This window comes from Botryllus schlosseri, chromosome 11, assembly GCF_051294905.1.
Source record: "Botryllus schlosseri isolate E-star chromosome 11, Bs_hap1, whole genome shotgun sequence".
Taxonomy (NCBI): domain Eukaryota; kingdom Metazoa; phylum Chordata; class Ascidiacea; order Stolidobranchia; family Styelidae; genus Botryllus; species Botryllus schlosseri.
The window spans coordinates 20430444-20453394 of NC_137246.1; the positions used below are offsets into that span (position 1 = coordinate 20430444).

General features: G+C 42.6%; 4 protein-coding genes across 4 annotated transcripts in view; 2 read left to right on the top strand and 2 right to left on the bottom strand.

Moving 5' to 3' along the window:
- The first annotated feature begins 86 nt into the window (after positions 1-86).
- Positions 87-10928, top strand: LOC145450208 (serologically defined colon cancer antigen 8-like). Its single transcript, XM_080328715.1, has 11 exons — positions 87-340; positions 400-534; positions 645-761; positions 1881-2119; positions 2847-3138; positions 4118-4295; positions 4824-5026; positions 5677-5809; positions 10294-10468; positions 10565-10766; positions 10826-10928. The coding sequence occupies exons 1-11, from the start codon at positions 188-190 to the stop codon at positions 10841-10843; spliced, it is 1845 nt and encodes a 614-aa protein (XP_080184841.1). The 5' UTR covers positions 87-187; the 3' UTR covers positions 10844-10928.
- LOC145450227 (uncharacterized) lies at positions 8427-9836 on the bottom strand. The gene is made up of 2 exons (XM_080328730.1): positions 9034-9836; positions 8427-8974 (listed from the first exon to the last, which is right to left on the bottom strand). Exons 1-2 carry the CDS (start codon positions 9107-9109, stop codon positions 8514-8516), a joined length of 537 nt encoding a protein of 178 aa, XP_080184856.1. The 5' UTR covers positions 9110-9836; the 3' UTR covers positions 8427-8513.
- A 1984-nt stretch (positions 10929-12912) lies between the features above and the next one.
- LOC145450205 (metastasis-associated protein MTA3-like) overlaps positions 12913-22951 on the bottom strand; it is a 28033-nt gene continuing 17994 nt past the window's right edge. Inside the window, exons 10-19 of the mRNA XM_080328712.1 lie at positions 22523-22711; positions 21059-21192; positions 18799-18872; positions 18572-18732; positions 15941-16178; positions 15126-15278; positions 14523-14621; positions 14430-14458; positions 14279-14370; positions 12913-13451 (exon numbers count right to left, since the gene is read on the bottom strand). Of these exons, the coding sequence (XP_080184838.1) occupies positions 13256-13451; positions 14279-14370; positions 14430-14458; positions 14523-14621; positions 15126-15278; positions 15941-16178; positions 18572-18732; positions 18799-18872; positions 21059-21192; positions 22523-22711 (1365 nt within the window). The 3' untranslated portion in view covers positions 12913-13255. The remainder of the gene's footprint in view (positions 13452-14278; positions 14371-14429; positions 14459-14522; positions 14622-15125; positions 15279-15940; positions 16179-18571; positions 18733-18798; positions 18873-21058; positions 21193-22522; positions 22712-22951) is intronic.
- LOC145450223 (uncharacterized) overlaps positions 19260-22951 on the top strand; it is a 49165-nt gene continuing 45473 nt past the window's right edge. The window contains exon 1 of the mRNA XM_080328727.1: positions 19260-19281. The gene's annotated coding sequence lies outside the window, so the exon portion shown is untranslated. The remainder of the gene's footprint in view (positions 19282-22951) is intronic.

The following is a 22951-nucleotide window of genomic DNA, read 5'->3' on the forward strand; positions in this document are numbered from 1 at the left end:
TAAATTACTATACTGCATCATGTATTCATGTTCAATAGCGCCATCACTATCAACATCAAAATAAACTAACGGCGGCTGCAGATTTTGAGAAACGAAATCTTTTCGCTGCGGCCTGCGGGTGATAATACATAATCCATAAATATATATTTCTTGTTCGGAAGGAAGCTATTCTGAAGCAGTGGTAGTTATGTCGCGGAAATCGCAATCAAATCGCAGGGATAAACATCGCCGTGGAGCAGATAATCCTCAAGACGACGACGGAACTGCGGAGATTTTAGACGTTCTCAGGCTACAATCAGAATACATCGATCAGATTGAGAAGGTAAATAAAACCATGAAGGTGAGTGTTCGATAATTTTTAAATAAATCACAATATCTTTAAAGTGGTTGTTTTCTCAGGACGAACTGTTTGCGTTCAGAACACGTCTGGAGGGGGTCGTGAGAGAAAATCAGAGTCTCCATGATAATATACGTTCAAATGTCGTCCAGGAGACAATCAGCAAAGCCAGTTTGTTGGCTGAAGAAAATCAAAGGGTATGATCTGATTACCTAAAGTAATTTCGCGTCAATTCACAGATATTTCCTTATGCGTTCGCCAAACGTGTTTCTCAAGACAAGACACCTATTTTTAACACTGTTTCCAGGAGTACATAGAGCAGCACGAAAGGGAATTGTCAGAAAAATATCACTCGTTACACGAATCTCATTTAACAAAAAATTCTCCAAGATCGGAAACCTTGAAGCAATGGACACAAGAAATGGTAATTATTGGTAGAAATATTTGATAGCGGCAAAGGATTACCAGAGAACCCGGCACTTGGAGAACCCGTCCCTACCAACTCGGCCCTCGGGAAATTTTGTATATCAAGCACGCGTGGTCTACTTGTTGTGGTATTCACGGTGTTTTTCGACTACTCTGGACCTCGGTGAATGCGGCCCTCGAACAATTTTGAAATAAAAATGCATTAAATGTGTACCCGGCCCTCGGGAAATTTTGTATTCACCGGCAATCCTAATATCCCACCTCCGGCAACCCTAATATCCTAACCCTACCCTTAATATCCCACCTCCGGCAACCCTAATATCCCACCTCCGGCAACCCTAACCCTACCCCTAATATCCTAACCCTAACCCTAATATCCCACCCCCGGCAACCCTAATATCCTAACCCTAATATCCCCCCTCCCCCAACCCTAGTATCCTACCTGAACCCAATATTCCACTCCCCGAACCCTAATGTCTCCCTACCCCACCTAACCCTACAGTTGCATTGCCCTTAACAGCCTGCTCTGACCAACTTCACACAATCAATTGAATCAGGTAAATGTCACATCTAATATAATGGAATAAAAACGACAAAATCACATCTAATATAAATAAAAACGACAAAATCACGCGTGGTCGATAATGTGAAAGTCGCGTTCTTTCCCGCGCTTGGCGCTTGCGCAATCCGTGATCACGTGATCTGATCACACCGTGACTGCGTGACCTACGCATGCCCTGACCTCCTTACAAGACCGACAAATCAGTTGTTGATAATAACATTATTACTTTATTAATTCATATTAATACTTGTGAATACACTTAATTTCAAAATTTCCCGAGGAATTCACCGAGGGCCGGGTTCTCCAAGGGCCGGGTTCTCCGAGGGCCGAGTTGGTAGGGACGGGTTCTCCAAGTGCCGGGTTCTCCGGCAACCCGGCAAAGCATTTTAAAGACTGAGCACCGGGTATATAGACATTGCTAAAGGCATAATTATAATATTTGGCAGGGGAAGCTTTTCCTGTCTTGTAATTGTATTGTAGGGCTACCTTTCTGCTAATACTGCTAAATATGCAGGTAAACCCATTTTATTAATAATTAAAATATTATCTTCAAAGAAAAATATCAAGGCAATCTACGAAGCAAAGATCGAAGGGTATGAAGCGGAAGTGAAAACGTCAAAAAAGGACCTTGAAAATGCACTCAAGGACTCGGCAGAATTACGGGAGAGGATAAGGACTCTGGAAGCCCTGTTGAAAACTCCAAGATACGACGCAAACAATCCCTCATTTAGTCATTTACAAAAAGGCAAAATCGCACTCAATGCAAACGCACCGTTAATTGAAAGATTGACCAAGTAAGTTTAATGATAATCCAGTTACAAAGTGACCACTATTGATCTATTACTGTTCACCAGTGTAAATTCCCATTACTGGTATTACCATGTCAAACATTTTAGTTTTTAAACTATTGCTCAAACTGTTCTTGCAGCTGATTCAATTTGTTTTGTTTTATTTTTTAAAAGTATGTCACATAGAAGGCAGTTTACAAAAAACTTTTGAGAAAATATCTTATTATCCAATCACCCAGTTATCCGATTTAGCTCCGTGTATCACAACGACTCCATAGTTTTTGGTAAATTGTGCATCATGATAAAGCATATCCTGCTTCTTCAGTCATATAGCAGAATACATGTAATTTTTAAGGTCGTCGCTAGCCAATCGCTGTAAAATTTCGCGCTCACATATTGTCAATTCATCTTTACTGCTTGGTGCGAGTCTGGCCTATTCGGAAGAGCACTTGACGGGCTGCTTAATTGAATTTCACGACAGTTTTCTTATTTTGTTTTATGTTGTGTTACTCTTCATTCAGTGCCCACATTATTTTATTATTATCTGTTACCCAAGGTAGGTGTTTGATTGAAAAGCTGTTCAAGTTGTTTCCACTCTTAACCGTGTTATCATTGTACCGAAATCTTGTGCTGTTTTTGAATGATAAAATTAATAACAATTTTCAGTGACCTTTTCCGCGTCAGCTCCAATTTACTCTGCTTCGCTCAATAAGCAAACAACTAACCATTACAGAGAAAGAGATGACCTTATGAAGTCAGTCGCGTCGATGAGAAACTCGGTGACGGACGCGCAAAAGACCGAGTCTGCGCTACGACGAGAAATACAAAAAGGCTTGGCTCTCGTCGAAGATACGCAGCTGGAGAAATCGCAGCTCAAAACGGAGAACGACCGGTTGAAAAAGGACTTGAAATTGACGAGGCAAAGACTCGAAGACGAAATCACGTCTGCGCAGAATCGTATGGCCGAAGTGGCGGCGCAACAGAGAAAGGCTTGTCGAGAGGAGATAAACGAATTGGCCAAGAAGGTGATGTTTGTTTGGTGGTCAGTGACGAAGTACATCTACTTTTTGCACACTTTTCCGTACGTCCGCACTCGAATCAACATTTATTAAATCCACCAACCACGCTTGTGTCAGCAGAATAAATTTTTGCTCAAGCCACTAGTTTGCCTAGGTACTTCAGTGTTGTATTCATTTCTATGATGTCATACTGGCATGCATACAATGTAGTTAGATGCAAGTTTTTGAAATTCCTTATTTGCTGACGATTGTCCCTGAAAAGTTTGGAGTGTCAAGATATTTACGTAGCCTAATGATTATATTAATAAACTCTATAGCCTATTAAAGTTCTCTACTCAAAAAAGTTCCTTCAAATACTTTTTGTAGTACTCAAGTGAATATCGTTCTAAAAAATACTCCTCTTCTACTTAACGGTTTTGAAGGAAAAAACTTAATTATGTTTTACTATTTGATTTTGTAAAGTATAAAGTAGTTCTTGGATAGGTTTGCATCACTTTTACGGGTGAAATCGTCATGTCATGCAACGCCCTCACCAAATCTGCTTTTTGATACTACTTGAGTGATTTTCAGACCTCTTGACTTTTTATATCTACATGAAGTCTTGTCATGTTTTGACGTGATGGAATTTTATGAATGCACTTGAAGTGGCTCTGATACTCCTAAGGATTGATACCTCTACTTATAATTGTATAGAAATTTACGGCATTACATGTACTTGAGCAGCAAAACACCGCTAAACCGAGAAAGTTCTGTAATTAGAGAAAACCTCTGAGTACTCTCTATGGACAGACAGTAAAAAAAACTTTTGCGCCATTTTGTTATTGGCACTCTTATATTGACTACTTATTGCCACTGATGTTTTTTTACCTCAAAATTCTTACGGAGTAATGGGAAGTGTGACGGCACTTGTTATGGCACAGTTATTTGCCCACTGCTATTCTCAAAATGCATGTGTTTGTCTCTGAAAAAGCTTGTTGTTATATAGGTTGGGGAATTGACGACCATCTCATCAATGTATGAGGATTCGATTCAAAGCGCCGCTAAAGAGAAAGCTTCGTTGTGCGAACAATTGCAAGAATCGAAGCGGCAACTTTTAACGGCGAATGAAGATCTCGGACGGATGAGATCGGAAATCGAATACGAAGTTCGGTCGGCTCTGAAAGGTGCCCTCATTTTCCTTGTTTGTAATGCATGAGCATTTTTCGGCAGTCACGACTCGCGTTTAAGATGTTGATTGAGTCAAAACTATTAGTCTCGTGATAGCGAATGTCATAATATGGAAGCATTCAAAATAGCAAGTCTTTAAAAGTTTTAAGATTTTTCGTAATTTATCAATTCTTTCATCATTTCTAAACACCATAAGATCGCGATACCATGAAAAAACAAGATGGAGTTGACTTGCAGTAGTCTTTCAATCAAACACCCACCTTGGACTACAGATATTAATGGCATGTACATGTACATCAAGTACATCAATGAAAATTAGCAGAAGATAGCGCTACTAGGAGACAACACTAAAAATGAAATGGCATGTATCCATTGTATCGGTAGTAGAAATCTATTCAAGCACAAGTAAAAACGATTGTTTTTGATGAATTCTTCGAGGCAACATACATGGCTGGACATGTTGACCGCCCGGGCTGCATAACACTTTGGTGTTTGAAGGATTTGTATTTTTGCGTCATATATAGGATATAAAGGCGCTGAAGATGAGTTGAGAAATACCAAGCTGAAGTTACAAGAGGAATTGTCACGGACGAAACAAGAGCGGGTGCGACTGGAGCAGGAAGCGTCCGACCAGCAGCGTCGACTGCAGGCCGCTCAGGCCGACGCCTTGGCGAGCAAAGAGCTGAACGTCACTCTCACAAAGCAATGCAACGATGCTCTTAGCAAGGTGAGAAGAAATTTGGCTGGAAGTTGCGCCATTTGCTAGTGATCCGACTTTTCTACGAAGCTTAATTCAGGCATAGGATGTGCAACATTGACCGCAGGCTGGCTGCGTTAGTGCCTCGATATATCGTCGCAGTGAAATCAGTAGCTTATGTTCATTTCATACAATTTGACTAATACAACCATAGCCAAGATAGGGCTGAAAGAAAATGAAAATCTTACAAAACCTCGAATTTTCCAAGATGATAAAAATGGACACAAGCTACTCTAATATGTTCTGTAGATCAGTTCTTTCTAATTTGCGTCAGTGATTGATATTGTGTTGCCATTGAATGAAAACCAATATATCAAATTTAATGTTCGGTTGAAGCTTGATTTCATGGTGGTGGTTGAAATGACACTTGATAGCAGTTATTCAGTGTTTTGGTGGATTGGACGAAACTTTCTCGGTATCTTACCGTGACTCTTACCTCTAGATTATACAAAGGGATGAACCAAGTCGTTTATTTGGCATTGCACCCCGGTGTTTTGGTGAAAATCTGTTTTAATTATTTGGATTTCTGGAATCTCACCAGGAGTCTTACCCTCTTACCTATACAATTGATGTAACGGTAATGCATTTTACTGTTTCATGTCGGTTTTTCCGTTGCTTAGCTCCAGAAAGCGAAGGATGCGGGCTATCGGTCGGAACAAGCCTTGAAAGAGAGTCTTCGGGACCTTCAACTTCGAGCGGAAGAAAAGGAGACGCGTTTGGAAGACATCATCAGGAAATCGTCGATAGAGTATCGTAAGCGTTTTGGTATTCTTACGTTTCGAAGCCGATGACATAGCGAAGGTGGTCATAGTAGTCATCATCAGCACTCAAGTAGAAGCTCTAGGCCTATTTTTACCTAAAAAACTGAAAACTCCGACGTAGAAGTAGTCTGAAATTATAACCACTGAGTAAAGTGCAAATAGGCAAAAATGACTCGGAGTACTCCGAAAAGTACAAGTACTTTATTACTGACTACCTCTGTGCTGCAGTTTGTGACATTTTAACAGAACATTTACCCTGCTGACTCAATTATACCGGCGATGGGTGAATGGAAATAGCACTGGAAAATCATGTAGGCTTTGTTGGGAGAGAAAGGATGATTTGTCTTGAATCGTAACATCGACCTGTCCGATGCTCAATGAAGGATGGAATTTTTGGTGTCCGGTCAATACCGAGAATGCTATTACCGAGAATGCTATTACCGAGAAGGCTATTACAGAGAAGGACATTACCGAGAATGGACACCACCGAGAATGGACATTACCGAGAATGCAATATATGCAATTATAGAGTATGACTGGAGTGACGACTCGATTGTTCTCCCATTGTTAGCCGGCAGAATGGTCACGGTCAGATGGATGCACCCAAAACAGGATAGCTCAGTGCTTGTTTCAATGGCGTTCAAGGCGATTCGTCGTGTATTTCTTGAAGTTGCGTCGGAATTAGTTAGACAGTTCAACATTTAGGTAGCGGTGGCGAGTCGTTATGACTGGTGAATAATACTGTGTAGCCTATGATACATTTCTCACGAGATTGATGTGATATTGTGGCTTTGATCCTTTGTAGAGTTTGCTACGTATATGAATATAATGACAGAAGGTATGGGATATCTGGTTCGTGTGCATTGGCTATTGTGAGATGACTTCATGGAAAGAAAGACTGAAGAATACTACAAAGTGAACAAGTGGAAAGATATTGAACTATACCGATATGCAATTCACAATATCGTTGATTGAAAATATGTCCTATATTAACTGCAGAAACTCGAGTATGAATATAACAAATAATATTGCAACTGTCTTGTAGTCTTATATAATGCCTGTCCGATAACCGCAGAAACTTGAGTATGAGTAGCAGGACCGTAACTGCCACACCTCAAACCCCCCAATCGGGGGGGGGGCGAGCTCGAAGAGGGCTCAAAATTATTTCGCGAATTAGCATAAATTATTGAGTATTTTTCAAAAATTAATGCAACTTTTTCAAAAATTTTTCGCTCTTCGTGCGATTTCGAGTTGCCAACTTTCTTAGTTATTTGGTAGCCTACTCTTCCCCAAGACAAAATACGCAAGATCTATCGAAATGGACATATCGGCGAGACATTTAAAGTTTTAGAACATGTAACATGCGACTCCAAGAAGTGTGCCAGAACGATCGGCAGCGAGAAAACCTGGGCCAAAAAGGACTGCCCGCTTACGCTGACCAAAAACTTCGTTATATATGCAAAATGCATATAGGTTTAATTGTCCATAGGCGCCTAAATGACTGGCGCCGAATGTTCCTGTCTTGGCAATCTGAACCTCAGAAGACAAATACCATTCCGCAGGGAAAAATTGTATGCCCGTAAAGAAATACCAATTTGAAATCGTGTGCGTCGTTAATCTAGTACATTTGGGCGATTCTATATTTTTTGATATAACAGACAGGAGATCATAAAATGACATCATGAAACGAAGTCATACCAACGGGGCCGCCCGCCTGAATATGTTTAATTATTATTTACGGGCCCTACAGTTTCCAAGCCACCTCATTCAGCTCTACCGGTAAATCTGACAACGTGAACAGAGAGAACAAGAAATTGATCGCAATATATATGCAATTCCCAATATTATTGACCGATTTTATCATGAATTATCGAATATTTTCGCGCCTCGCGCTGGCTCACTAAACTGTGGCCCTTATTTCGTGACAAAAGCGAACAACGTGATGGGGGGGGGGGGGGCGGTTTATCACCCTATGGGAGCCCAAGACCCAAGTTTTATTGGGGGGCCTGGCCAAGTGCTGTTTCGTTCCTGCGAACGGGTATACGCCCGAAGATGTTCAATTATTATTGAGGGGTCCTACCATTTCAAACACACCTCACTCAGGTCTACCATTAAATCTGATTACGTGGGCAGAGAGAGGATAAAAATTGATAACAATATATATTCAATTCCCGATCATATTGACCGATTAAATCATGAATTTTGAAATTTTTCGCGCTTGGCGCGTGTGGACGACCAAATCTGCCCCACTAAACGGACGGTGAACACAGATGATGACTAGCGGTAAACATCGTATAGCCAATGAGGGGTCTGGGGGGCGAAGCCCCCCAGAACTTCGGTTTATCACCCTATTGGGGGCCCATGACCAACGTTTTTTGGGGGGGCTGACGAAGTGCTGTTACGGCCCTGATGACTAGAACAAGAGCCTTGTGTAATGTTAATGTTCTGCCTGAGCTCGACTCACAATAGCCAGAGCTTACTCCTTGAAAGTGTGCAAAATCGCACTTGAAGGGAACTCGTTGTCATTGCCAAGAACACAGGAAGACGTCTGCCGGTCGACATTAGTAGTAAGCCAATGCACCACGTCAAGGTTTCGACCAACGCATTGGTTTCCTTTTTTAGGTAGGGAACCTCAATGTGGATAGGCAGCATTTGCCACAGAGAGAAAAAACTACCATACTAAAAGAGCATATTGTTCATTTTTTTTTCAAGCCATCTCGCAAACTTTTGGAAAATTTGGAGGACTTTTTTTGCTTCTCATGCAATGCAAACTTTGCAAAATTGTGAGAGAAGATGTTGTTCAAGTGTCTCATTGCCTTGTCCATGACATCCTCAACCTCATTTAGGTCTGAGCCAGATTGAAGTGACACAGTATGAATTAATTTGTTATAGAATGGATCACAGTGAATTGCGTCAAGTACCCTGAAAAAATTGATCTTTTTCAGGGGTTTTCCCACTTCTTTACTGTAGATAACATAAAAGCGGAGAACCATGCCATGAAACTGTTCAGACGGGCTCTTCAATCCACCGACTTTCTTCTGCATCACTTTAATGAGGTTTCCCGATGGCGCTGCAGATGTTAGGCATGTGGCAATTGCTTCGTTAGCTTGCTTAGAAATGGCTCCTAAAAGCACTCCACCAATATATTCAAGTATGTCTAAAAACATGTCAAAGTTTTTCCATGGAAAGGCAAAGTATCAAAGGCTATTTACTTACCAGATTCCTTGCTGTTGACTCCTCCAATCTCTGTGATTGGATCCTGTTCTTTACCGCACACGAGAGAATCAAACATCTTCAAAAGTAATGCTGAAGCTGGCAATTGCGGCAAACCCAGCAACTTGTTAGCTTGGTGACAGATATTTGAATAATGTTGATAAAATCCGTCAACACCAAGTTTGCAATATTCAGAATGGAGTTGTTTCACCAATGGAACAGCTTTGGTCACGTCTAGTTCCTCGAATGATGGGGCGCATTCAAAGTATTTTTGCTATTTACACAAGCCCTCTTTAAAACAGCAATTACCGCATCCTCAGATATATCCCAAGTACTGGTGGGAACTTTATGATTTTTGTAATGTTTTTTCAGAGCTTTCACAGTCGGAAAGGATGCTTCGCATTCCTCACAAATCACACCTTTCCAGTTATCGAGTCCTTCGAAACATTCTTCAATTTCCATTTCAGTTAGTCCCTCCCAGTCATCCCAAAGTGATGCAGCTGAATCAGTCATGATACCGATTTCTATCCGTGTCGAAATATGATCTAAATCTGGCGAAAAATATAACAGAGGCTACAAGGTATTATTCACTAGTCATAACGACTCGCCACCGCTGCCTAAATGTTGAACTGTCTAACTAATTCCGACGCAACTTCAAGAAATACACGAAGAATCGCCTTGAACGCCATTGAAACAAGCACTGAGCTATCCTGTTTTGGGTGCATCCATCTGACCGTGACCATTCTGCCGGCTAACAATGGGAGAACAATCGAGTCGTCACTCCAGTCATACTCTATAATGCAATGCAGGCATGTTATGCATGTCGTGTCGTGCATGTCGTGTGTGTGCATCAAGGCGTTGCCACATTAGGTATCGATTCTCGGGTATATATTTCTCGACAGGTTCCGTTACTTTAAGCTAGATTCTTGGCATTGGCCATTCTTGGTAATGTCCGTTCTCGGTAAAGTCCGTTCTCGGTTATGTCCATTCCCGGTAATGACCATCTCGGTAATAGCATTCTCGGTAATAGTATGGAACCAGAATTTTTGAGGTTGAATCCGGCACTTGAGCCGGTCATGTTTTTCGAAAAAGGCACTTGGCCTATGTTCTCCATGTTTATGTTCAGTGAGGGAGTAAAGTGACGTCGGTTCAACAGCATCACCATTTTTATTCAGATTTTCATTGAATTAAAACACCACGACGGGTTAGAAACACGCGTGCAATACGCACGAAATGCACCTGAGATCCTTTATTCCGTTTTAGAACAGCGATTGTCCGAGCTGGAGAATATTAGTTCAAAACAGGCCAATCTCATTGGGAAGCTGAGGGACGAAGGGAAATTGATGGAAGCCGAATTGACGCGTGTGACCAAGAAGTACCGGAAGGAAATTGGGATTTTATCGCAGGATAAAGACAACGCCACGGCGCGGTTGAATAGGTATTACGATTGTGACGTAATCGGAATTGTCAGCTGAGGCGTATCATAAGCTCTACGCTTAGAGAAAGCTGTCCTACCACTACTCTTCATTTACAGGCTGATAATAGCGAACAAAGACTTGGAGGAACAGGTTGTACAGCACGGTATCACGCATCGAGAAATGCAAGTGCGATTACGGCAGCTGGACGAACGAACCAGGCGGACAACCGGGTACGCGGCCGACGTCGTGGAAGAGAATGATAAACTCAACCTTGACAAGTCCGCGCTTTTGAGAGAAGTGGAATTTTTACAGTGTCAGGTAGCAAGGTTTGTGATCGTTTGAAGAATCGGGCTTACGTTGTCGGTTTCTTTCTACAGGTGATGAGCGAAGGCTGACGAGGGAATGTCTGTTTTAATTGATCTTTTCGTATCATGCTTGTCGCCCAGAGTATATTTTGTATGAATAAAACGGAACAAAACAGGTTGTTGACATGATATCCGAACAGGCAACGGGCGTCCCGTGTGTGCTTTGGTGATATTTGATAAGTCGCGCTGTGAAATGACATTGCATGAACCAAGGCTGCCCACGGTGCAGTGAGCAGCCTGGGGCCCGCAGAGCATAATGTGAAGTGCGAAGAAATTCCAGTTGAGAATGATGTGCGGCCCACGAAATTGGATTCTGATATAGTTTGGGCTATCTTCAATAATCAATGAACGAAGAGAATGGCCAAAAGTTATATGCTGTCTCCGCGCATAACTCAAACATCAACACATCAATAGCTGCATAGCACATATATACCATGAAACGGGGCTTGAGGCGTCCCCACTATATCAAGCTTTATGACAGTGGTTTCCAACGTGGGCGATATCGCGAAAATAGCGAAGGGGGCGATGACGCGTCAAAACGGCTAACCTTTTTTTTTAGAGAACCCGCGGAATTTTAGTTACAAAAGTGCGTCAACTTAGCCATCGAGCCGAAAATTTGACCTTTTTTTAGTCAACCCGCCGGTGATTACAGTTTGTATGCCCAATTTTCGGTACACAAGATTTGGGGGGCGATGATCGGTGTTGACCTTGCTCAAAAGGGGACGACGGGTCGAAAAAGGTTGGGAACCATTGCTTTAGGAGGAAATAGTATTTCAGCTAGTAATGTGTCTCGCCAGTCCCAATATCGATTCCTTAGTCGCTGAAATGCGTTGTCATCAGGTATCGTGCGCAGATCGTAGTCCATAATAAAATGATGTTTAAGATCTTGATATTATTGTTATTGTTATTGTATTTCTACTTATTTAATAAAATATCACCTCTTTTGTGGTAACTATGTCCATCGCCCATGCTAGAGTACAGCGTAAATATTTAAAACGTGGTGGGTCTGATGAGGCCTGTTTTGATTCGATATTGCATAATGCATACTTGCGGCCCGCGGCCTCTAGAAATTTGAAAAGTGTGCCCGCGACACGTTTTGACTTGGTGACCCTTGCACTATAGTACACAATACACAAGAAATTTACTATTGATGCGAAAGTTTAGTTTCCATACTAGATATTATCAGCTCAAGTCCAAGCCAACTAGAAAAATGTCCAGAAACACTTAAAATTGAGGATACCCATTTTCTATCAACCAATGTAAGACCGACGGTATCCCAGTAGTTTGCTTTATTTATACCTAAAAAATTGGCACCATGTCAATGACAAGATTGCTGACATTCCATAACATCCAAAAGCAGCTCTATATGACATATTGAATGGAATACTGAAACATTTAGAAATGCTCCGCGGCCTACCTGAAATAGCGCGTAAGCCTGCATGAAAATGAAGATTTAGTGGGGCACTTCCAACGGATTGAGAGATTTAACGATCGACCTCTGCGTACGCTACCATATCCTTCATGGGTACACAGATTTTCGTAAAATTATAGTAATAGCTAAAGCTCATAAACCAAACAGCGTAAATTCGTAATGTTCGAAAGAACGTAAATCGACCTGGGTGGCCTTGGCGACCGCCCACCCGAAGAGTTAACTAATCAACGTTATATGTCATGATGTCACCACAGTGCACTAGGACATATCCGCGCTCTATTTCGATCCGGAGCTGATACCTGCGCACCAAACAAACCCAGGTATGGTCCAGACCTGATATCTGCTTACTATTTTCATCCAGACGAGCTCTGACACTGATATCTGCGCATCAAATGCCCCCAGGCATGGTCCGCGCCTGATACCTGCGCACTGAATTAGTTCAGAAATGCTTCAGACAGGATATCTGCGTCCTAAACGACGCGTGACCTTTTTATGTCCTCAACGTCTGCGGTTTTTGGTGATGTCTGAGTATATCCACTTGACCCTAATAACTCAACTCGATAAATTTCTGCACACCAACAATCTAACGCTAAAAATCGCAAATGCATTATATCGTCCTCACCCCGCACCCAGATCCTAGACGCAAACACAAGCCCACAGGGGCGTGTCCCGGACGCGTTTTATTTCACAAAAAAATAGTAACAACGTCCCTCGCTAAACGCACGCAAATTTATTCACAAAGGCGTCTCAAAGCGTGAAACGACAAGCAACTCCACGGGCGGGGCCGCCAACGGTCCCATACGCTCCCAGCAGCTATAGAGAATAAATAAGTAAAAATGTACAAACGGAAAGACGGGAAGGGGGGCAAATAGTCAATCACACGGCAGCGGGCCGATGACCCTCGCCCCCCGGCCGGATATGGCCGGTCCGTTTGCTCGACCGGGGCAAGCCTTCACTCTTAGGCTTTTCTGACGGACAAATCACAATCTGCGGGGCCCGACGGCCCATTTTCAATCGTCGATCACGATGGGCTCCGGCACCGCGGCGGTTTTGGTCCCGTCCGCCGGCGGGGTGGCCGATTTGGCCCGGGCGTCCGACGAGATGACGGCCGTCTTTTCCGGGGCGGCTTTCGTCGGCAGGATGGGTCTTTGGGGCCTGCGGGCCGCGCTACGTTGCTCCGGCACTTTGATCTGCTTGCGGAATTCCCTGAAAACGAAAAAATAGTGGTTTCATCAAAAAAGTCGACTGGAGCAGAAGTAGAGCTTTGGTCGTAGTCAGCATTGCTCCTCCAACAGAAAAATATGTAACACAGTAAATTTTTAGAATTAGCAATTTACAAGACATAGTAAAACTACCTCAACTGGATATAGAACTAAAGTGAATAGTAAGTTCAGTCGAAGTGTCGCATATTTTTAGCAGTTTGTCGGAAGCGGCTACTTTAAAAATCGCAATACGCATCTTTTCGATTCTAAAATATTTCTCCGGCTTCTCCCGCACCTGTGCACGTACAGTCTTTGAAATCTGTGTCGAGTAAAGCAGAAAATTCGCATGACCTACTGAATTTCCACAATGCGCAGCTAGAACTAGAACTGCACACTTTTCAAAACCCGCAACTAAAGCTAGAACCGACTAACCCACAACTAGGCTTACTCGACTAAAGCACAATTAACTAACAACTGATAATACGAATCGCTGAATAGCAAATGAGCAACGAAATATTGGAGATAGAATCGGCATTTCAAAAAGACAGGGTGTAGAGTTTGAAATGGGGTGCGTATCGACCCCTAACACCAAACCCTTGGCTACGCCGTTGTCAGTAATGATGACTATTGAGTTAGCAATAGCTGCAAGAGCATCACGCAACAGAACATCGGTATTACGACACATATTTCCTAGTTGCACCACAACTATTTTTTTAAACGCGCAACTGGAACTAGAACTACTGACTTTGCAAAACCCGCAACCACAACCGTCAAGTGACTAGATTGGTATTTGTACGAGTCTCGACTAATTTCGAAACAGGGCATGCTTACCGGACTCGATCGGTGCAAACGAAAAATATATCGTCGGAAACTTCAGCCGCGTTCAAGCAACGTTTCTTCTTTTGCGGGCCGTTTTGAATTTTCTGCGTAAAACGAAGACAAGTCGCAACAAACGAAAAGCGCACCATCAAAGGATACTTACATATAAGGATCCGGAATGGCCGTTTTTCCCTGAAAAAAAACAACAACGATATGCTCAGAAACGTGACAGGGAACACGCGATCAAAAGACTCACCGGGTTGCACGCCGTTTTCCCTCGGTCTTTTCACGCCCGGTGACGCTACCGCGGCTACCTTGTTTCTCGGGGTGGAATGCGACGCCACGCCGAGAAGAGCTGCAATCCAGTAATGACAGGTCAGCTACAGGTCCCGAATATGGACATGAAGTAAACTTACGCTAACTTCCAATAAGAATCCTATGTATACGATCACTATCCGACTACAGAGAAACAGGCTATAAATGAAGCAAGGGACAAAAGGAAAAAATGATTACTAGTCCAATACAAACACGAGTCGAACAATGTCAACGTAAATGCACAAAAGTAGCAGCTTTTCAAGCTGGAGCTGTATTTGGACATGAAGTTTTCAAAATTGAAGCTGGATTTGGAGAATCTGTTTTCAAAAATTTCGTGCTGTATTTGAACTAATTCCAACAATTACCAAACTTATACATGTTACGAGTTTGATTCTGAATTTGAATTTGAAAATACAAAAACGGACTCGAAGATTTGGCTACTTCGTACGTAGATCTACGGGTCGTTTTGTAGCTGGATTTCGATTCAAATCTAGAACAGGATTTGAAAACATCAAATCCGCCGAAATACCAGCGATGTACTCACATTTGTTGGTGTTGACAGCCGGCAGAGTCCTGTCCGCCTTGACCCTCTCCTCGGACAGGGTCACCAGGCGAGCCACGACAGTCGACAGCTGCGGCCATTTCTTACGCTTGACCGTGAGCTGGTCCTGCGAAGCGTTCGGAAAACGGAGTTGGCCTGAAAAGAAAAGGTAAAACGTCACGACGCGATGTCATTAAACCCAAAAACTGCGTCGCGTTGGCAACCGAAAGAAAGGAAGCGTATCGGTTCTATCCAGAGATAGTAAGTAACAAAGTAGTTCCACTTTTTCCAAGTGTATCAGTTGATTTTCCTCATTCCGCTATCGGTACTTCATTATGTGACTAGTCTACTTCGACTTTTAGTTCACCGTCACTTTCGTGAGTGAAATACCACAATGATTACAGTGTTTTTACGCGGCGGTCGAGAAGATGCCGGTGGTGGTGTCATGAAAATCGCTTTGGCAAAAATTTTCTTTTACCCGAGTCCTACAATAACGAAGACTCTGACCACCTCTGGCTCTATCTGACAGACATTCGCAACAGGCAATATTACCCACCCAAATCTCAAGTTACTGTTTAATATTAGTAGGGGATTTGTCAGAATCTATCCCGAACCAGAGACTAGAAGTATATGTCGTTAATCGTCTACCGTGGGCCGGAAAAACTACAAATTCAAATCGAGCTTAAATTCCAACTCGAATATTCATTCTAATAAACATTTCATCCAATCCGAACCAAGTCTAATCTTAATCTGATTTTTCAAGACCAAAACGATATTCCCGAGTGCAACAAAACCAATATATATATACACTAGCTCACATTCGGCCTTGATAGCGGCGATGTTGATCGGGTGAAACGGCCGCCGGCTGTAACGCCGCGGCCCCAGTATATCGGAGCAGAGCCTTCTCGCCAGTCGCGTGAGTTTGGTCGCGCACAGGAAGAACGCCTGCTTGGTCTTGAGCGATATGCGTTGCGAGCCGCCGCGGACGTTCACGCCGTGATGGTGGTTGACGGCAGGCACGGGCAGGATTTGGTGGGGCGGTCTGTAGCGAAGCTCCTGGCAAAGCAAAATCGTGTTAAGAATAGGGGCGAATCCGAGCACGGTATTAATTGTGATTAGTCTGGTCGAGTAGTGGAATTCAACTTTTTCGAATGACAAAAATATACGTCTTCACATCAAAAGTGATATTTTATGAACAAAAAACGTAGTTTTAACACTGTTTTTCCACTGTTGGAGCCCCGAAACCTCGACTGGCCATGGTACAGCATCAACAAACACAATACGGAAGGATACTAACGGATCGAGTATCGACATTTCTGTGAAAACAAGCCACGAAATAGTCATGGTTTAGAACAGTGGTTCTCAACCGCCGGTCCGCGACGACATTTCTGCCGGTCCGTCAGATATATTACAATTTTATACCTAAATTTCATGATGCAATGTTGAAGGCTTGTCCATTGATAAAATAAATAAAACATCAAATTTTAAACTGATTCATAACTTCGTGAGGTGACATTAGGGCTGGACTTTCGCCAATGAACATGAATCAGCGTATTTATTCGAAACTTTTTCCAGCATTTTTCAATTTCTTTTCGCGCTTTGCACGAATTAGTGTGCCCAGATGCCTTGCTTATTAGGTGCCCTTCTCCGAGAAATACGCATGATTTATAGGAATTTCGGCGTCATCCATTACCGCGTCACGACGCACCAACACATAATGAAGTTTAGGTTAACATGGGAATCCGAAAGGTGGACCAAAAATTCGGCCGCGAGAAAACCGCTTCAATTGTGAATGATCGAAAATTTTCGCCATTGGCGCGATCAGTTGCGTAAACTCTATGTTTACGCTGAATAGAATGGATGTGATCACAAGTACAGGTGAAATATCCACCCAACTGTAGGGTCTGGGGGCGAATCCCCCGGAAGTTTGGCTTATCGCCTTGAGGGGGCCACAAGACCAACGTTTTTGGGGGTGGGCTGAAGAAGTGCTTTTTTGGCCCGGATTTGTGGATGGCCGGTATAGCTGCTGTAATGTGTTTTCTTGCGGCACGCATTGTATTCGTAGTTGGCAGAGTAGCCTTCGTCTGGTGGCAGTGGGCAATGAGCAAGGTAGCACGACAAGATGCTTGGTTCGACTCCGATACGCTTCTTCTCTCGAAATTATCAAAGGGAAGAATATTATTGGAGTTGGCGTGGTCGCTTAAACCCACGGCCTTCGGCGCGAAAGACTGTAAACGACTCTCGGCGGTAGCACGTTAATCTGGCAAGGCAATTTTACCTCGACTCGGCAGACTCACTACCATAAAATCACATGGATGCCATCATGGATATAATTAACTACGATGAAAACCCTCTAAAAGTCACTCTCTAGCACCATATAATTGCAAAAAACGGTTGCATACTTTACATTTTGGCCTCATTTCAATTTTGAAATTTCACCGGTCCGCCAGACATTTTTTGAAATTTTACCGGTCCGCGAGACGAAAAAGGTCGAGAACCACTGGTTTAGAACAGCACTAGAATGAGTCAAGCATTGAGTCACTTTTCCATCAATTAAATTCACTGAACGTTTTAATATTTGCACCCCACAATCGATTCATTCGTCATTTTCGCTCCCCGTCTCTTAAAATCTTCCCCAGTGGGGCAATATGGCCTCCTTTGGAAATACGCGCCTAGCCAGACGCGAACCACTAGAACGAGATACATGTATGGATTTGGATTTTAGCAGGGTTGTAACCAAGTCACAAGGCTCCGAGTCACAAGTCAATCTCACTTTTATAGTTTTGACTCGAGTCAAGTCGAGTCATTTTCAATTCAACGAGTCCGAGTCCAAGTCAGCGAGCAGAGGGTCGAGTCCGAGTCATGGTATTATGACTCGAGTCCGAGTGCAAGTCATTGTGTTGACTGCTCAGTTTCCAGTTAAAGTCTTGTTAAACCCAATTTTTATAACTCTCTTTGGTGATATCGAATGGTTCGCATATCTAATATACTAATTTTCTTCACTTTCAGCAGTTTCTGGTCGCATTTTCAACTACCAGTACCAATAGGCGAAACACCAATGGTGTGGTTACTCTACTATTCTTCGAAATTATAATGGAATGTCGGTCTTGGCAGTCTGAGTCCCGAGTCAAGTGACTTGGCTCGAGTCATTCGCAATGACACGAGTCCAAGTCGAGTCAATACACAGATTGACTCGAGTCATTTCCGTATTTTGAGAAAATGACTCGAGTTAAAGTCGAGTCATCAGAAAATTGTGACTCGAGTCATTACAACCCTGGATTTTAGGCCCCAGGACAGAACAGGATTCGGATTGTGAATATCAAATCCGCTAGACTTCAAAGAATCTCTCATAGCGTACATATAGAGAACGAAAGCAATATCCGACAACTTACAGGTTAATCTCAACAGCTAAAATAACTAGTAGAAAATAATTGAAAAATGGCCGCCACCTTGTCCGTCCCCTTGATCTTGTGATTCTGCATCCTCTCCGACCGGCTGTTGGGCGGCATCTTCAAGCCCCCGTACTTTTTCCAGTACATCCAGCAGGTGCCGCACAGCCTGCAGCCCATCTGCGGCGGGCCCCACGAAAACCAACTGTTGGAATTCGACGCTGGAAAAAAGAGGGGCGCAGCGGTAAAAAAAGCCACCGCAAAACGCGCCAAATTCCACTACTCACTGAAGCAGCCTTCGCAAAGCCGGTCCGGCGAATCTCCGTTGGAGACTTTGATTTGATTGGGATTGGGCTTGTTGCTGCAAGAGAAGCGCGGCACATATATAATAACCGAAGAATGTTTTGCCTGCTTGGTTACATCTATTTCTGTTTACAGCGGTTAGGCAGAACCAAGCCTAAAATGCCTTACGTTTTACTTCCTGATTTCTACCTCTACTTTTATGTTACTTCTACTTCTAATTGACTACCAACGATGACAACTTTGACTACCTCTGAACGACAGTAAAAAAATGGTATCTTGGTCGATCAATTTAACGTGGGTTTAATCCCGTTATGTAAGCATAGGTACTAATACTATCGTAATTTTCAATGTATAGTGCGCAGAGCGCACCCGTGTATAATACGCACCCGAATATTGTAGGCCCCGACGCACCCTTGAAATGGCAAGTTGAAACTGGGAAAAAGCCTGGAGTATTTGGTTGTATTAAGGTAATTGGCTTGATCGGATACTTTAGTTAGTAATAATTACTGGTTGAAAGCTGTATGAGTTACGCCTGAAAGGTAACCATACGACGGAATTAAAACTGTGTGTGAGCCACGCCTGAAAGGTGGCTACATACGACGGAAGAATTAGACACTGTTTTATCACTAATTGTCGTACACTGGCATCTTTGCCTGACAATTTACAAGTGATAGTGCATACTACAAAGGAACTGGACACTGTTTTATCACAAATTGTTGCACACTAGCACCTCTGCCTGACAATTTATAAGTGACACTTATGGTATAGGTGACCCGTATAGAGGGCATTGTGCCAACGCAATCTATACGCTGCTGTCATAGCTACATATTCAGGTGTAAACACTGTGCAAGGCTCACCCATGTATAATACGCACCCGAATATCGTTGGCCCCCGACGCACCCTTAAAATGGCGTGTTGAAACTGGGAAAAAGCCTGTACCCACGTATAATACGCACTCCCTGCATGAGCAGGTGATCGAGCAAGCGTCCGATACGAGAGCATTGTGTTTGTACGGAGCGTGTTTAAAGTAGCCAGAAAAGAAAGGTGTATCAACTAGATTTCCACAATCACAAGGGGTGCGAACGTGTGAACCAGGCACATCCTTACAATGGGTGAAAATGAGTCGAATACACCTACGCCGTGGGTGGAAAATAGGTGCGGTAATCAGATTTCCGTCAAGTCCGCGCACGATGGCTGAATGTGATGCGTGATTGACGACAAACAAAAAGAAAGGTGTAATTGCAACTTGCAAGATTTATTTCGAGGGACATTTTTTCAAAATTCTTGTGCCCATGCATAGTACGCAACATGCACCCCTCGATTTTAGGACAAAAAATTTATTAAAAGCTGCGTATCATACATGGTACTTTTTCGCAACTCAAATTTTCACCAAAAACCTGCATACTTTCGTCGTGGATAGGAGCGTGTGATATTTTTAAATCCATCGTCCTTATTGGAGGGATTCAATTGTTTGTCAAATCGAATACGAGTATGACCTAGACGTCAAACACCAGGGTTGTAACCAAGTCACAAGTCGATCTCAATTTTATGGTTTTGACTCGAGTCAAGTCGAGTCATTTGCAATTGACCACCGAGCCAAGTCCGAGTCCAAGTCGGCAAGCGGAGGGTCGAGTCTGAGTCATGGTATTATGACTCGAGTCCGAGTCAATGTGTTGACTACTCAGTTTTCAGTTTAAGTCTTGTTAAAACCACTTTTTATAACTGTTTGGTGATATCGAATGGTTCGCATTTATAATATACTAATTTTCCTCACTTTTAGCAGTTTCTGGTCGCATATTCAAGTACCAGTACCAATAGACGTAATCCCAATAGTGTGGTTGCTTTACTATTCTTCGAAATTTCAATAAAATGTCGATCTTGGTCGTCTGAATGTTGAGTCATACGACTTGATTGTCCAATGTCCAAGTCAAGTCAATACGCAGATTGACTCGAGTCAAGTCATTTCCGTGTTTTGAGAAAATGACTCGAGTCAAGTCGAGTCATCAGTTTCTGGTCAAGTCAGTCTTTTTCAAGTGCCAGTACCAATGGACGAAATCCTAATAGTGTGGTTACTTTACTATTCTTCGAAAAGGCTCAAGTCCATTCATAACTCGAGTCATTACAACCCTGTCAAACACTCTGTGGTGAACTTGAACTTTGGAAAATGTAGGGCCAACATGAGTTCCTTGACCAAAAAAACTGGAGAAAATTTGAATACACATCGATATGTAGGCCTACACTTACTAATTTGGTATGTAGACTTGTTTCAATTTGTTTTCGGCCTCGGCAGCTTTGATTCGCTTCTGCTGAACGTATCGGTCCGAGGTTTTCCACATGTAGTAATATTCCACAATGCTCGGAAGAGACTTCCATGATAACTGAAAGTCATAATATGAATATATAATATATTCATATTGAAATAAACCCGAATCTTTACGGCTGACACTCGTCGGGGGTAATCGTCATCAACTAGTACAGAATTGAAAAGAACATTGCATATAGCCTAAACAAATGTCTCAATATATCAATACGTCCTGAATATATATCAGACCAGACTTGGCTTTGAAATTTTGTTTATTATATTTAGATCTAAGTAGTCCAAACATATGTTGATATAGCAGTAGATAGATATAATGTCAACCCAAAAGAAGTAACGACTAGGGCTGGGCAAAATCGAGTACCTGAGTGATTCGATTCTGAATCACGTAAAATGCTTCGAGTCGAGTCGAGTAATCGAGTATCACTCATTATGACGTCATAGCAGAATATTATTTGTCAAAGTTCAAATATGTACCTTTTAAGTGACCACAAAGAATATAATGCCTGTTATCCATCACATTGCACTTGGTGACAATATTGTGGGATGATCATGACTTCGGAAATATGCTATTTCCAGTAACGTTCGTAGCTTTGTACTTCATGTTTCGTATGCTACGATACGGCCAATCAAGGTTTCAAGGCTTTAACAGTGAAATTAGCATAAACTCGTTGATCATTGATAAACTCCTCGTTGATAAATCAACTTTCAGTGGTGAGGAGCGTATAATTTCAGTACTCGAAAAAATCGTCTTTTACTACTCGACTCGAATCATTAAAATTAATACTCGATTCAGATTCGAGAACTCGAATCATTGTGCCCAGCCCTAGTAACGACTTCATCCAGTTCATGTCTGCACGATAACGTCATAATAAGAACCAAAACAGGAACAAGGTGATCAACGAGGAGCATAAAGTGCATCTCAGTTTTGGAATGCTATATATATATCGACTTCTCCATTTGATAAAATAAAAAAGGGCAATTGGAATGCTGCCGTTATGACGTCACTAACGGACGACGTCACAGTATACCCATGACGTCACATCACATACATGATGCTATGATACACCTATGAAGTCATTTTGCGTGTGAAATAATTTCGCCTCAATCACTTTCAATCTGACCAGCAGAATGCAAACCACAACTTAAATAGCAAATACTCCCCTCTCTTACATGATACATCAAGACTTCACATTCACGCAAATTAGTTTCGATTACTCACGAAGAGACCAACACTATATCAAATGATATCATACTTATAAACAGGATTGAGTGCACAAGTACTAACCAGTAAAACACAACACACACGCCTGCTAATCGAACAAAAAAGCGAAATCGCGCGTCTAAATCAGCAACAACCTGTGAAAGTAATAACAAAAACCGTGACTCACAAAGTCCTGCCTGATGTCCGAGAAGTCCTTGCCGTATTTCTCCAGCGCCTCCTCGAACAGGTTGGCCTCAGACGGGGACCAGTCTTCCATCTCGTCCTTGCATAGAACCGGGCCACCGCGAGGCACCAGGCACTCGATCGCCTTCGAGATGTCGTAGCCGTTCTTGTGTAGCGTGTCCATGGCGTGCAGCTGCGCGTGTCAATTAGCAAAATACAATCAAAACCAGCTGAGATCAAAGCGTTAATACAGCGATTGTCGCGGTTTTCTGCAATGCCTCTGCAGGATCCTATTACAATCGCGAGAAACGAGGGCTTTTTGCGTCCGTGAAAACTGCTTTTACCGGCGAATTCGGCATTAGAATTGTAATAACTACTATCATTATGCAAGTGATACATCAAGATTGTATTAATATATTCCAAAACGAATGTT

Excerpts from the sequence above, each read along its gene's own strand:
- LOC145450208 (XM_080328715.1), top strand. The coding sequence starts at position 188 with ATGTCGCGGAAATCGCAATCAAATCGCAGGGATAAACATCGCCGTGGA. Across the intron at positions 341-399 it reads AGGTAAATAAAACCATGAAG|GACGAACTGTTTGCGTTCAG; the intron begins GTGAGTGTTCGA and ends TTGTTTTCTCAG. Across the intron at positions 4,296-4,823 it reads AGTTCGGTCGGCTCTGAAAG|GATATAAAGGCGCTGAAGAT; the intron begins GTGCCCTCATTT and ends CGTCATATATAG.
- LOC145450227 (XM_080328730.1), bottom strand. The coding sequence starts at position 9,109 with ATGTTTGATTCTCTCGTGTGCGGTAAAGAACAGGATCCAATCACAGAG. Across the intron at positions 8,975-9,033 it reads AGTCAACAGCAAGGAATCTG|ACATACTTGAATATATTGGT; the intron begins GTAAGTAAATAG and ends ACATGTTTTTAG.